Below are 13291 nucleotides of genomic sequence, written 5' to 3' on the forward strand. Positions count from 1 at the left end.
GGATGGTGTTACACTTTAAGGTTTAGCATTTCCTGTTGTTACACTTGTTATTCCCTAAAATGGCGAATTTAGCAGCTGCTGTTGTTGCTGCCGCTGGTAGAGATCCCGCTGTTGACCGTTCATTGCGCTCTGTCTTTGGTAAATGTATTGATGGGGGAATACTGATTCAAAAGTCGGACAATACGTTTGTACTCACAGCTAGTGAGTTGGATAGCTTACAAACCGCGCTAGACAGCACATCAGCAGATAGCCAACTAACTAATGTGTGCAGGATTAGTATCAAACGCATTTGTATAGCTAGCAAGTGTGCCTCATGTTAGTTAGCCAAGGCATTCCTCTTGTCTGTATCACAGACCTATGTGGCAAGTTAACGAAGTGTATACCTGTGTTAACAAGTTTTATAGTTAACTAGCAGGTTTGCTAATGGTGTCTGAATTACCATCACACATTGCTACTAGCAACAGGTGGTTCAGCCATAGACAACAGTAACGTTAACTAAGAACTCTGCCGCTCATGTTTTTTGCATGTTAGTTGTTTAGGGTTATTGTATTCTGTAAGTTTTTCCACAACTCAGTCGAGTTGCTGTCTTGAACTCTTAACTCAATTTAACAGTGGGAAACATTCCATATGAGGCCACAGAGGAGCAACTGAAAGACATTTTTTCAGAAGTCGGGCTTGTTGTCAGCTTTAGGTACGTAAGCAGTCTTAAGGCAACGTTCACCGTTTCATCTGCCTAAAACAATTGCTGCTGTGCACTAGGCTATTCTTCAAGTAATTCCACGCTATTATGGCTTTTTGGTCACCTTTTGAAAATGGTTTTGTAACCCTACACTATTTTTCAGGTTAGTGTACGATAGGGAGACAGGCAAGCCAAAAGGATATGGCTTCTGTGAGTATCAAGACCAGGAGACCGCCCTCAGTGCCATGCGGAACCTGAACGGAAGAGAGTTCAGTGGCCGAGCTCTCCGTGTCGACAATGCTGCGAGTGAGAAGAATAAAGAAGAGCTCAAGAGTAAGTATGCACTGCAGTGCACTATTAACCACAATTGAAAGTATGCACTGCAGTATTATCCACAATGGAAAGTATCTACTGCAATGCACTATTAACTACATGGATTAGGTTTACATACACAGTAATAATTCAATATTAACCTGATTATGCAATAGTCATGTAAACACCTTGGTCTGTTTATCTTAAACCCTGAGCGATCTTTTGAATGATTAGAACATGTAAACACCTTAATTGGTGTTACAGAGGTGTATTTGATCTGCGCATGTGCTAGCACCAGCTGAGCGAGCCACCCTCTTTATCTAGAGTTAAGTGAGTTCGGAACAACTGAATGTATGCTTCTTAGAAGTAGTTCTAGCATACAAACTTTATATACCTGAACTCAGAATAAAATATGCTTCTGAAAAATAACATGGTTGCTGTCATAGGAAATGTATTTTGATTGGCGATGTTCTGCATTTATCAGATGGCTATTAGGTGTCCATGTAAACAGGATTCTTAGGGAAATAGTTATTCTTCCAAAGTATTACACCATTTTAATTTAATTATATTGGAACAAAAATATAAACGCCACATGCAACATTTTCAAAGATTTACCGGGTTTTACAGATCATAAAAGGAAATCAGTCAATTTAAATAAATAAGGCCATAATCTATGGATTTCACATGGCTGGGAATACAGATGCATCTGTTGGTCACAGGTACCTAAAAAAAAAAAAAGTAAGGGCGTGGATCAGAACCAGTTGCCTCATGCAGTGTGACACATCTCCTTCGCATAGAGTTGATCAGGCTGTTGATTGTGGAATGTTGTCCCACTCCTTTTCAATGGCTTTCGGAAGTTAATGGCTATTGGCAGGAACTGGAACACTATGTCAATCCAGAGCATCCCAAACATGCTGAATGTGTTATGGCTGGTGAATATGCAGGCCATGGAAGAACTGAAATTTTCAGATTCCAGGAATTGTGTACAGATCCATGCAACATGGGGCCGTGCATTTTTATGCTGAAACATGAGGGATGGCGGCAGATGAATGGCACAACAATGAGCCTCAACTTTTATATATGTTATATATATATATATATATATATATATATATATATATATATATGCCATTTAGCACTTTTCACGGTATCTCTGTGCATTCAAATTGCCCCTCAGTAAAATGCAATTGTGTTCATTGTCTGTAGCTTCGCCATACGCAATGTTACCTAAAAAAATTGGGACACTGCAAATTTTAGGTCTTGTGAGCAGAAACTTTGTGCAACTACACTGAGGATGTACCCTTACAGTTTTAGGCAGTTGCCAATAGACTATTTGAGCATAGTGTAGGCCTACCAACAAAACCAATGGCAAAAATCCCATAACATTTTGACATGGAAATAGCTTTTGATTTCTATGATGTAGCCTACAGTAGACTGTGGTGTTCAATGCAAGCCTACATTGCATGAGACTTTTTTTTAAATATAAGGCCATTATCGTGAAATGCTTACTAACGAGCCCTTTCCCAAGAGTACCAATAAGTAATTCACAAAATAAATACCAGGATGGCACGGAGCACGGGTCTCAGTGATGTACTGGGTTGTACGTGCTACCCTCTGTAGAGCCTTGCGGTTGGATATCAAGCAGTTGCCATAGCAAGCGGTAATGCATCCAGTAAAGATGCTTTCATTGGTGCGGCTGGAGAACTTTTTGAGAATCCGAGGGCCCATGACACATCTTTTCAGCCTCCTGAGGGGTAAGTGGTACTGTCGTGTCCTCTTCACGACTGTTGGTGTGTTTGGACCATGAATAGGTCAGCAAGAATGATGAGAGCAGACACATGACCTTTCTCTTGAGCTACGTTTTGCATATAGGATATAGCCTACCTTTTTTAGGAGGGCGATCTGGAGGCAGAGACACATGAGTCATCGATATTTATTTAAAATGAAAAGGTGCAACACTTGCTCACCATGGTAGCCTGTGCGTGTTGCGCCTTTTCACTGGTTCTCAAATTATTTGATTGCCCTCCACTTATTTTTATTCATCAATATTTATTTACAGACATTAACCACGTTTCCATCCAACCATTTTCATGCGGATGACTTACGACCGGGCTGATGAACAATTACAATTTTATAAATGCCGACAGACAATTTATTGGTTCCACATGGTGGGATCTTTTTGTGTCTGTAAAATGAGTTATTATTATTATTATTATATATTTTTTATTTATTTAACTAGGCAAGTCAGTTAAGGACATTCTTATTTACAATGATGGCCTACTCCGGCCAAACCCGGACTAGGCTGTGCCAATTATGCGCCGCCCTATGGGACTCCCAATCACGACCGGATGTGATAGTCTTGATACGAACCGGGGACTGTAGTGTCACCTCTTGCACTGAGATGCAGTGCCTTAGACCGCTGCACCGCTCGGGAGACTCAAATTATGTGAGAAATGGCGGTGGAATAACATCGAAGTAAACTTGGAGTCACGTGATGATATGTTTTGTGGTCCTCCCACTACGACTGGAAAGCATGCAGTTTATTAGGCTACAGATTATGATGAACTTCACAGGCGAGTAAGTGCATGGTGACGAACTTGATGTTGCTTTCCAATAAATATCGAGGGTCTCGTTTTGGTGACATAATCATCAATGCTTGGCTGCCGTTTGATAAATATATAATAATAATATGTAGGTAGCCTACCCACACTGTACCTGCAAGCTGTTGGCAAGAGCGCATGTGCCAAGACTAGTGGGCACATTTGATATACCGTGCATTCAGAAAGAATTCAGACCCCTTTCTACATTTTGTTACTTTACAGCCATATTCTAAAATGGATTAAATTACATATTTCCCTCATCAATCTACACACAATACCCCATAATGACAAAGTGAAAACAGGTTTTTAGACATTTTTGAAAATATATATTACAAATAAACATCTTATTTTACAGTACCAGTCAAAAGTTTGGACACCAACTCATCAAAGGGTTTTTCTTTAAAGTTCCCACAAGGATAGTAAAACAAGAAATTCTCCCTCGTCCCACAGTTGACCGTGCATGTCAGAGCAAAAACCAAGCCATGAGGTCGAAGGATATCAAATAAAATTTTATTGGTCGCATACGGGTTTAGAGATGTTATTGTGGGTGTAGCGAAATGCTTGTGCTTCTAGTTCCGACATTGCCGCAATATCTAACAATTTCACAACAAATATCTAATGCACACACCTAAGTAATGGAATTAAGAATATATAAATATATGGATGAGCAATGTCTTAGCAGCATAGACTAAGACACAGTATAGAATACAGTATATACATATGAGAAGAGAAATGCAAGATACAGTTGAAGTCGGAAGTTTACATACACCATAGCCAAATATATTTCAACTCAGTTTTTCAAAATCCCTGACATTTAATCCTAGTAAAAATTCCCTGTATTAGGTCAGTTAGAATCACCACTTTATTTTAAGAATGTGAAATGTCAGAATAATAGTAGACTTTCTTTCATCACATTCCCAGTGGTCAGAAGTTTACATGCACTCAATTAGTATTTGGTGAAATTGCCTTTAAATTGTTTAACTTGGGTCAAATGTTTCGGGTAGCCTTTCAAAATGCTTCCCACAATAAGTTGGGTGAATTTTGGCCCATTAATCCTGACAGAGCTGATGTAACTGAGTCAGGTTTGTAGGCATCCTTGCCCGCACACGCTTTTTCAGTTCTGCCCACAAATGTTCTATAGGATTGAGGTCAGAGCTTTGTGATGGCCACTCCAATACCAAGACTTTGTTGTCCTAAAGCCATTTTGCCACAACTTTGTAAGTATGCTTTGGGTCATTGTCGATTTGGAAGACCCATTTGCGACCTGAGCTTTAACGTCCTGATTGATGTCTTGAAATGTTGCTTCAATATATCCACATAATTTTCGTACCTCATGATGCCATCTATTTTGAGAAGTGCACCAGTCCCTCTTCATTTTACTGTGGATATAGATACTTTTGTACCTGTTTCCTCCAGCATCTTCACAAGGTCCTTTGCTGTTGTTTTGGGATTGAGTTGCACTTTCCACACCAAAGTACGTTCATCTCTAGGAGACAGAACAGAACGCGTCTCCTTCCTGAGTAGTATTATGGCTGCGTGGTCCCATGGTGTTTATACTTGCGTACTATTGTTTGTACAGATGAATGTTGTACCTTCAGGCATTTGGAAATTGCTCCCAAGGATGAACCAGACTTGTGGATGTCTACAATTTTTTTCCTGAGGTCTTGACTGATTTCTTTGGATTTTTCCCATGACGTCATGCAAAGAGGCACATAGTTTGAAGGTAGGCCTTGAAATACATCCACAGGTACACCTCCAATTGACTCATATTATGTCAATCAGAAGCTTCTAAAGCCATGACATAATTTTCTGGAATTTTCCAAGCTGTTTAAAGGCACAGTCAACTTAGTGTAACTTCTGACCCACTGTGATACAGTGAAATAATCTGTCTGTAAACAATTGTTGGAAAAAGTAGTTGTCATGCACAAAGTATGTCCTAATCGACTTGCCAAAACTATAGTTTAACAATACATTTGTGGAGTGGTTGAAAAATGAGTTTTAATGACTCCAACCTAAGAGTATGTAACTTCTGACTTCAACTGTATGTGAATATTATTAAAGTGACTAGTGTTACATTTCTTAAAGTGGCCAATGATTTCAAGTCTATGTAGGCAGCAGTCGCTCTGCTAGTGCCTCTCGGTCCCAGCTTTGATGCACCTGTACTCTCCTTCTGATGACAGCGGGGTGAACAGGCTGTGGCTCGGGTGGTTGTTGTCCTTGATGAGCTTTTTGACCTTCCTGCGACATCTGGTGCTGTAGGTGTCCTGGGGGCCACGTAGTTTGCCCCCGGTGATGTATTTTGCAGACTGCACCACCCTCTGGAGAGCCCTGCCGTAGTGGGTGGTGCAGTTGCCATACCAGGCGGTGATACAGCCCGACAGGATTCTCTAAATTGTGCATCTGTAGAGTTTTAGGTGACAAGCCAAATTTCTTCTGCCTCCTGAGGTTGACGAGGTGCTGTTGCGCTGTCTGTGTGGGTGGATCATTTCAGATCGTCAATGATGTGTACACCGAGGAACTTGAAGCTTTCCACCTTCTCCGCTGCTGTCCCATCGATGTGGATAGGGGATGCTCCCTCTGCTGTTTCCTGAAGGTCACAATCATCTCCTTTGTTTTGTTGACGTTGAGAGGTTATTTTCCTGACACCACACTCCCAGAGCCTCTCGCCTCTTCCCTGTAGGCTGTCTCGTCATTGTTGGTAACCAAGCCTACTACTGTTGTCGTCTGCAAACTTGATGATTGACTTGGAGGCGTGCATGGCCACGCAGTCATGGGTGAACAGGGAGTACAGGAGGGGTCTTAACACGCACCCTTGTGGGGGCCCCAGTGTTGAGTATCAGCGAAGTGTAGGTGTTGTTTCCTACCATCACTACCTAGGGGTGGCCTGTCAGGAAGTCCAGGACCCAATTGCACAGGGTGAGGTTCAGACTCAGGGCCTTGAGCTTAATGATGAGCTTGGAGGGTAGTATGGTGTTGAATGCTGAGCTGTAATCAATGAACAGCATTCTTACATGGGTATTCCTCTTGACTACATGGGATAGGGCAGTGTGATGGCGATTGCATCGTCTGTGGACTTTTTGGGGTGGTAAGCAAATGGAAGTGGGTCTAGGGTGACGGGTAAGGTGGCGCTGCTATGATCCGTAACTAGCCTCACAAAGCACTTCATGGTGACAGAATTGAGTGCTATGGGGCGATAGTCATTTAGTTCAGTTACCTTTGTTCCTGTACCCAGGAAAGCAATGGTGGCCATCTTGAAGCATGTGGGGACAGCAGACTGGGATATGGAGAGATTGACTATATCTATAATCACATTATCCAGCTGTTCTGCTCATGCTCTGAGGATGCGGCTATGGATGCAGTCTGGGCCAGCAGCCTTGCATGGGTTAAAATGTTTTACTCACGTCGGCTATGGAGAAGAGCCCACAGTCCTTGGTAGCTGGCCTTGTCGGTGGCACTGTTATCCTCAAAGTGGGCAAAGAACGTGTTTATCTTGTCCGGAAGCAAGGCGTCGGTTTCCACAATGTGGCTGGTTTTCCTTTTGTAGTCAGCGATTGTTTGTAGACCCTGCCACATACGTCTCGTGTCTAAGCCGTTGAATTGCTACTCCACTTTCTCAATACTGTCATTTCGCTTGTTTGATTGCCTTGTGAAGGGAATGACTACTACATTTGTGTTCTGCTATATTCCCAGTCACCTTGCCGTAGTTCTATGCGGTGGTTTGCACTTTCAGTTTTGCGCGAATGGTTAGGGTAGGTTTTAATAGTCACAGTGGGTACAACATCCCCTATACACTTCTTGATGAAATCAGTAACTGTCTGTGTATTCTCGGAAGCTACCCGGGAACATATCCCAGTCCTCGTGATCATAACAATCTTGAAACGTGGATTTCGATTGGTCAGACCAGCGTTGAATAGTCTTTAGCATGGGTACATCCTGTTTTGAGTTTCTGCCTATAGGAAGGTAGGACCAAAATGGAGTCATGGTCAGATTTGCCAAAAGCATGGGGGGGGAGGGCCTTGTATGCATCCCGGAAGTTGGAGAAGCAATGGTCGGTGTTTTTCCAGCGTGAATACTACAGTCGATATGCTGATCGAATTTAGGTAGCCTTTTCTTAATTTTCTTTAAAATCCCCAGCTCCAATAAATGCAGCCTCAGTATTTATGGTTTGCATAAAGTCCAGTGAAGTTTGAGGGCCCTCATGGTATCAGCTTGAAGGGGGATGTACACGGCTGTCACAGTAACCGAAGAGAATTTGATCGGCATTTGATTGAGGTATTCTTGGTCGGGTGAACAAAAGGAATTGAGTTCCTGTATGTTATTACAATTACACCATGAGTTGTTAATCATGAAACATACACCCCACCCTTCTTCCTGGAGGCGCGTTGAACTGAGAATCCAGATGGCTAGACTGACTCCGACAGAATATCCAGAGAGGGCCATGTTTCCGTGAAATGGACTATGTTACAATCCCTGATGTCTCTCTGGAAAGAAACTGTTGCCTGATCTCGTCAACTTTGTTTCCCATGGACTGAACATTGGCGAGTAATATACTCGGATGCGGTGGGTGGTGTGCGCTCCTCCTAAGTCTGACTAGAAGACCGCTCCGAATTCTTCTCCACCAGTGTTTTGTGTTGGCCTCTAGAATCAGTTCAATTGCCCTGGATGGCGCAAACAAATTATCCGCTTCGGGAAAGTCGCAATACTGTTCGTGTTGGTGAGTTACCGCCGCTCTGATATTACATACAGCCGGGAATAAATATTGCATAACACAACATTTTCTGAGCTATCAATGTAAGAAATAATAGACAACAACAAAATACTGCAAAGTTTGCTAAGAACGAGAAGCGAGGCAGACGGACCCCTCTGTCGGCGCCATCACGTGTCATGAGTTCCGTGATTGTCCTGCGAGACACTCCCCAAATACAGGTGTGCCAAACTTGTAGCGTCATACCCAAGAAGACTCGGATGTAATTGCTGCGAAAGGTGCTTCTACAAAGTAGTGAGTAAAGGGTCTGAATACTTATGTAAATGTGACATTTCAGTTTTAAAATGTTTTAATAGATTTAATAGTAGATTGAAGGGGGATAGTATTTAATCAATTTTAGAATAAGCGGTAACATAAAATGTGCTAAAAGTCAAGGGTTCTTTCCGAATGCGCTGTATAATGCAACCGTTTTTGTGAAAACCAGAGTTCCCGAGTTGCACAAGGCACTGCATCTCCGTGCAAGAGGTGTCACTACAGTCCCTGGTTTGTATCAAGACTGTATCACATCTGGCCGTGATTGTGAGTCCCAGAGGGCGGCGTACAATTTGCCCAGTATCGGCTGGGGTAGGCAATCATTGTAAAAAAGAATTTGTTCTTAACTGACTTGCGTAGTTAAATGAAGATTCAATTAAAACATTTGAAAAAGAGTTGAAATTGCGATGGAAACCCATTTAACTTGTTTTTGTGTGTGTTTTTTTTAACAGCAAAAGTGTTTTTATGTGCACTACGTCATCATGCGCAGTCTTTTTATCCGCAAAAGGTATGTTTGATGGAAACATCTCTGGTGGGAAACCGTGCAAATTGTTTAATGCACATTTTAAAATATTCTCATGATAATCTGTCGCAAATTGGAGGGCAACCCAGCTACTGTAGGAAAATGTAGTCAAATCATATTTAATTTCCTTAGAAAGTTAATGCCACGTCAATCTCCGTCCATGCATAGGCAGTCTACTCTATTTCATTGAGACTAAACATTCTAGGCGCACTTGATCTAGCACGCCCAACTAGGAGATATGCTACTTAACTTGAAGCAGCGAATTCTGAGTGTGAATAATGCGACAAATGTGCTTTTAATACAATAGGGAGGCTAGCGCATGCAAAGCAGATGTCAGTTTTGAAATAATCTGCGGGGCGACAACAAATATTTTAATCCCAAAGGTGTCTCTTTGTCACCGCCCACTCACAACCGCAGCATAAAAAATGCAGACCGCACCGTAATGATCTCTGTCAGAACCCGCAGGTCTATTGGCCCGCTACACTGCAGTGCACGATTAACCACAATGGAACGTGTGCAGTGCACTATTCACCATAACAAACATCTGAAAAGGGGTTGGGACATGTTTTGCTGCTTCTCAATAATTGGTAGTGTGAAGCTTTCAGCATAACTCTTCGGACATAACTCCTGTTGTCTCCCCTAGGTTTGGGGACAGGGGCCCCTATCATTGAGTCTCCCTACGGGGACAACATAATACCAGATGAGGCTCCAGAGTCTATAAGCAGAGCTGTGGCCAGTCTGCCCCCAGAGCAGATGTTTGAGCTCATGAAACAGATGAAGGTGAGTTTTCTCTCTGTCGACCCCAGTTTCCTTGTTTTGAGATTGTATATCATCACATCCATGCATAGACAGTCATTTGTGGATAATCCAAAGACAAATTCATTGCACTCCCATTGTTGTGTAATTATCCCTTCCAGCTGTGTGTGCAAAACAGTCCCCAGGAGGCAAGGAACATGCTGTTGCAGAACCCCCAGCTGGCCTTTGCCCTGCTCCAGGCCCAGGTGGTCATGAGGATCGTAGACCCTGAGATCGCCTTGGTGAGACCTGGTTACTCGAAACTTGGGTCAGTGCAAATGCACTCCAGTGATATGGGGTTAGGTGTCTTACTGACTTTAGAGTGTAATGGTTAAGATTGTATTCTTCATGGACCTTGAGCATGAACTCATTCAGAGATATTATTGCACATGTCGTTAAGAGAATCGTCAACATTTAACTTGATGTTCCTCTGCTCGTTTGACCTCTGCTGTAGAAAATGCTTCACCGTCAAACCCCAGTGCAGCCATTGGTTCCCAATGGACCAGTGCCAGTGGCCAACCAGCCTATTCCACCGCCCAACGCTCCAGTCTCCCAGTCACAGCCAATGGTGAATCCACTTTGGCAGACCCATAACTAATTGTTTAATAGCTAATCGTTTAATTTATTTGGATTTAGGTCAACTGAAGACAATCTGTCAGTTTCCTACATCTGAGATCAACCTACACAATCTCTAATGCTAAATCTAGGACCAGTCAAAAGTTTGGACACCTACTCATTCCAGAGTTTTTCTTTATTTGGACTATTTTCTAAATTGTGGAATAATAGTGAGGACATCAAAACTATGAAATAACACATGGAATCATGTGTTAAACAAGTCAAAATGTATTTTAGATTCTTCAAAGTAGTCACCCTTAGCCTTGATGACAGCTTTGCACACTCTTGGCATTCTCTCAATCAGCTTCACCTGGAATGCTACTTTGAAGAATCTAAAATATAAAATATATTTTGATTTGTTAAACACTTTTTTTTTGGGGGGGGGGGGGTTACTGCATGATTCCATATGTGTTATTTCATAGTTTTGATGTCTTCACTGTAGAAAATAGTACAAATAAAGTAACTCTGGAATGAGTAGGTGTCAACTTTTGACTGGTACTGTACATTTTAATAATTGTTACATGATTCATGTGTGCTGTTCCCCGTCCTAATGTCTGGTTGTGTGTGCTCGTCAGCCGGGCATGCACATGAACGGAGCCCCCCCAGATGATGCAGCCCCCTCCAATAGGTGGAGGACCTGGGCCCATGCCAGGGCAGGGACTAGTGGGACCACCAGGTAAAGAGAGACCCTTTATCTCTCACACACACACGTTTATGTTCTATCCTCGTGGGGACCTAAAATACATTTTCTTAACCTTAAAATAGCTTTTGTCCTAATCGGTATGTGGGAAATGTCCCCACAATGGAGAATTTTCCTTGTTTTACTATCCTTGTGGGGATTTTAGGTCTCCACAAGGATAGAAGAACCAACACACACACCCACACCCATAGACAGCCTCTCGGTATCCAAAACTCAAAGGGGCACCCCTGTTGTGCTTCACCTTGCCATCTCACCCCAGGTGGGATACAGCCACCGATAGGAATACCTCAGGGAGGTCCCGTTCCTATCGATAGGGGACAAGGTAATCTAACATGCCTGTGTCTCCAATGAAACTAGTTTTAATGGCATATATTTACCAGTTAAGTCTTAGCATTACCTGTTCATGTCTTCCTTTCCTCCTGTGCATGTCATTACTCTTTGTTGACACTTGGTGGCAGAGGAAACTAGTGGTTTAAGTGCCTCGGGACATGGGGCCAACAACTCAGGTGGATGAGATCATAGCATTGCAGTTAAAGTAATAGATCAGACATGATTTTATTTTGGATTTAATTATTTAACCTTTATTTAACTAGGCAAGTCAGTTAAGAACAAATTCTTATTTACAATGATGGCCAAACCCGGACGACGCTGGGCCAATTGTGCGCTGCCCTATGGGACTCCCAATCACAGCCGGTTGTGATACAGCCTGGATTCGAGGTGTCTCCCATGACGCCTTTAGGACTGAGATGCAGTGCCTTAGACCGCTGCTCCTCTCGGGAGACTGGTGATTGTCCAACTATGTAAAGATTACCGAGACTATTTTCTTGGGGGGATTAAGTAAATAAGTACATTTCTATCTGCAATATATATATTTGTACATTTTAACCACTAAACGTACCACTGCCACCTCATCCACTTCAGCCATCCATGTCAGTAGTGCTGCTTTCTGTGTGTGTTCTGAGCTCCTGCTGTGAAGTCTGTGGACTTCTCTGTCAGCTTCTCTGTCAGTGTGGCATGCGGTGGGTGCACTCCTATGTGTTGCTGCTTTGCTCTCTGAGTTGTCTCCTGTTTGTTTTTTTCACTTAATGCTGGCTCAGGAAACCTCCAGCACTCTCCCGTAGGATCGTCTGGGCAAGCTGCTATCGAGCGGCCTCAAGGTATCACTCACACCCTAACCCCAGGCTCTGGCCTGTCCCAGACTCCAGCCAAGCCAACAAGGCTGTTATAGGCTGTCTCATGAGCGCATGCATTATTTTTTTATATATTTTAATTTCAGGTGGTGGATCGGCTTTAATATTGCGGATAGATTGTTGCTCCCATTAATGTAATTGTCTGCACCATTTCCAATCCCCCATATGTTTTTTGGGTAAAGTATGTATATATGTTGGCTGGGCAGTATACTGTATTTTACGATAAACCTGTATTGATTCATGGACCGATTTGGGTTTTTACTTCACCTTCTATAACAGTATTTGAATGTTTGGTTTGTTAAATATGATGCGCTGTGTTTAACGTCCATTTTTATGGTTTGCTTCTTGAGTCCTCTCGCTCTCAATGCCAGCTTCCATACAGACCTAGCCCTGCCCCCTGTCACTCAAGGAGCGCATTTGTTGGTCCTCGACCACAAGACACTTGTATTCAGTCTGCATGGTCAATGCAACAATGCTGTTTTCACTTTGCTTCTTCATATATTCTTCCAGTAGCTTTCTGTAATTACACTATTAGTTTGTGTTGCTTACATCTGCTAGTTTTTCTTAGCAAGTTGGGCCTAAAGCCGCTAATCGCTAAGCTAGATAATGTACTGAGTTAGAGCAAACATAATTAGTTATACAGCCTGATAATACAGCCTGATAATACCAGTGACGGTGTACACCTAAATCAACATGCTGTTTGTGCAACAGTACCTTCTAAATCAAAGAGGAATACAAGAAGCATTAATAGGTTAGCTACATGAAGTAGCTAAGAGAGAACAGACAATGTAGCCAAAGATTATAGGGTCTCCTAGGAAACAATTATCAACACTTTGGTTCCTATCACTAATTCCTCCCTG

At 42.5% G+C, this 13291-nt stretch overlaps 1 protein-coding gene across 1 annotated transcript in view; it reads left to right on the plus strand.

Annotated features, from left to right (window-relative positions):
* cstf2 (cleavage stimulation factor, 3' pre-RNA, subunit 2) overlaps positions 1 to 13291 on the plus strand; it is a 22669-nt gene continuing 9378 nt past the window's right edge. Inside the window, 10 exon segments of the mRNA XM_046295353.1 lie at positions 1 to 138; positions 613 to 691; positions 843 to 1012; positions 9775 to 9911; positions 10049 to 10168; positions 10381 to 10494; positions 11117 to 11140; positions 11142 to 11217; positions 11501 to 11563; positions 12339 to 12398. Coding sequence (XP_046151309.1) covers positions 60 to 138; positions 613 to 691; positions 843 to 1012; positions 9775 to 9911; positions 10049 to 10168; positions 10381 to 10494; positions 11117 to 11140; positions 11142 to 11217; positions 11501 to 11563; positions 12339 to 12398 — 922 coding nt within the window. The 5' untranslated portion in view covers positions 1 to 59.

Source organism: Oncorhynchus gorbuscha, linkage group LG13 (assembly GCF_021184085.1).
Source record: "Oncorhynchus gorbuscha isolate QuinsamMale2020 ecotype Even-year linkage group LG13, OgorEven_v1.0, whole genome shotgun sequence".
Classification (NCBI taxonomy): Eukaryota; Metazoa; Chordata; class Actinopteri; order Salmoniformes; family Salmonidae; genus Oncorhynchus; species Oncorhynchus gorbuscha.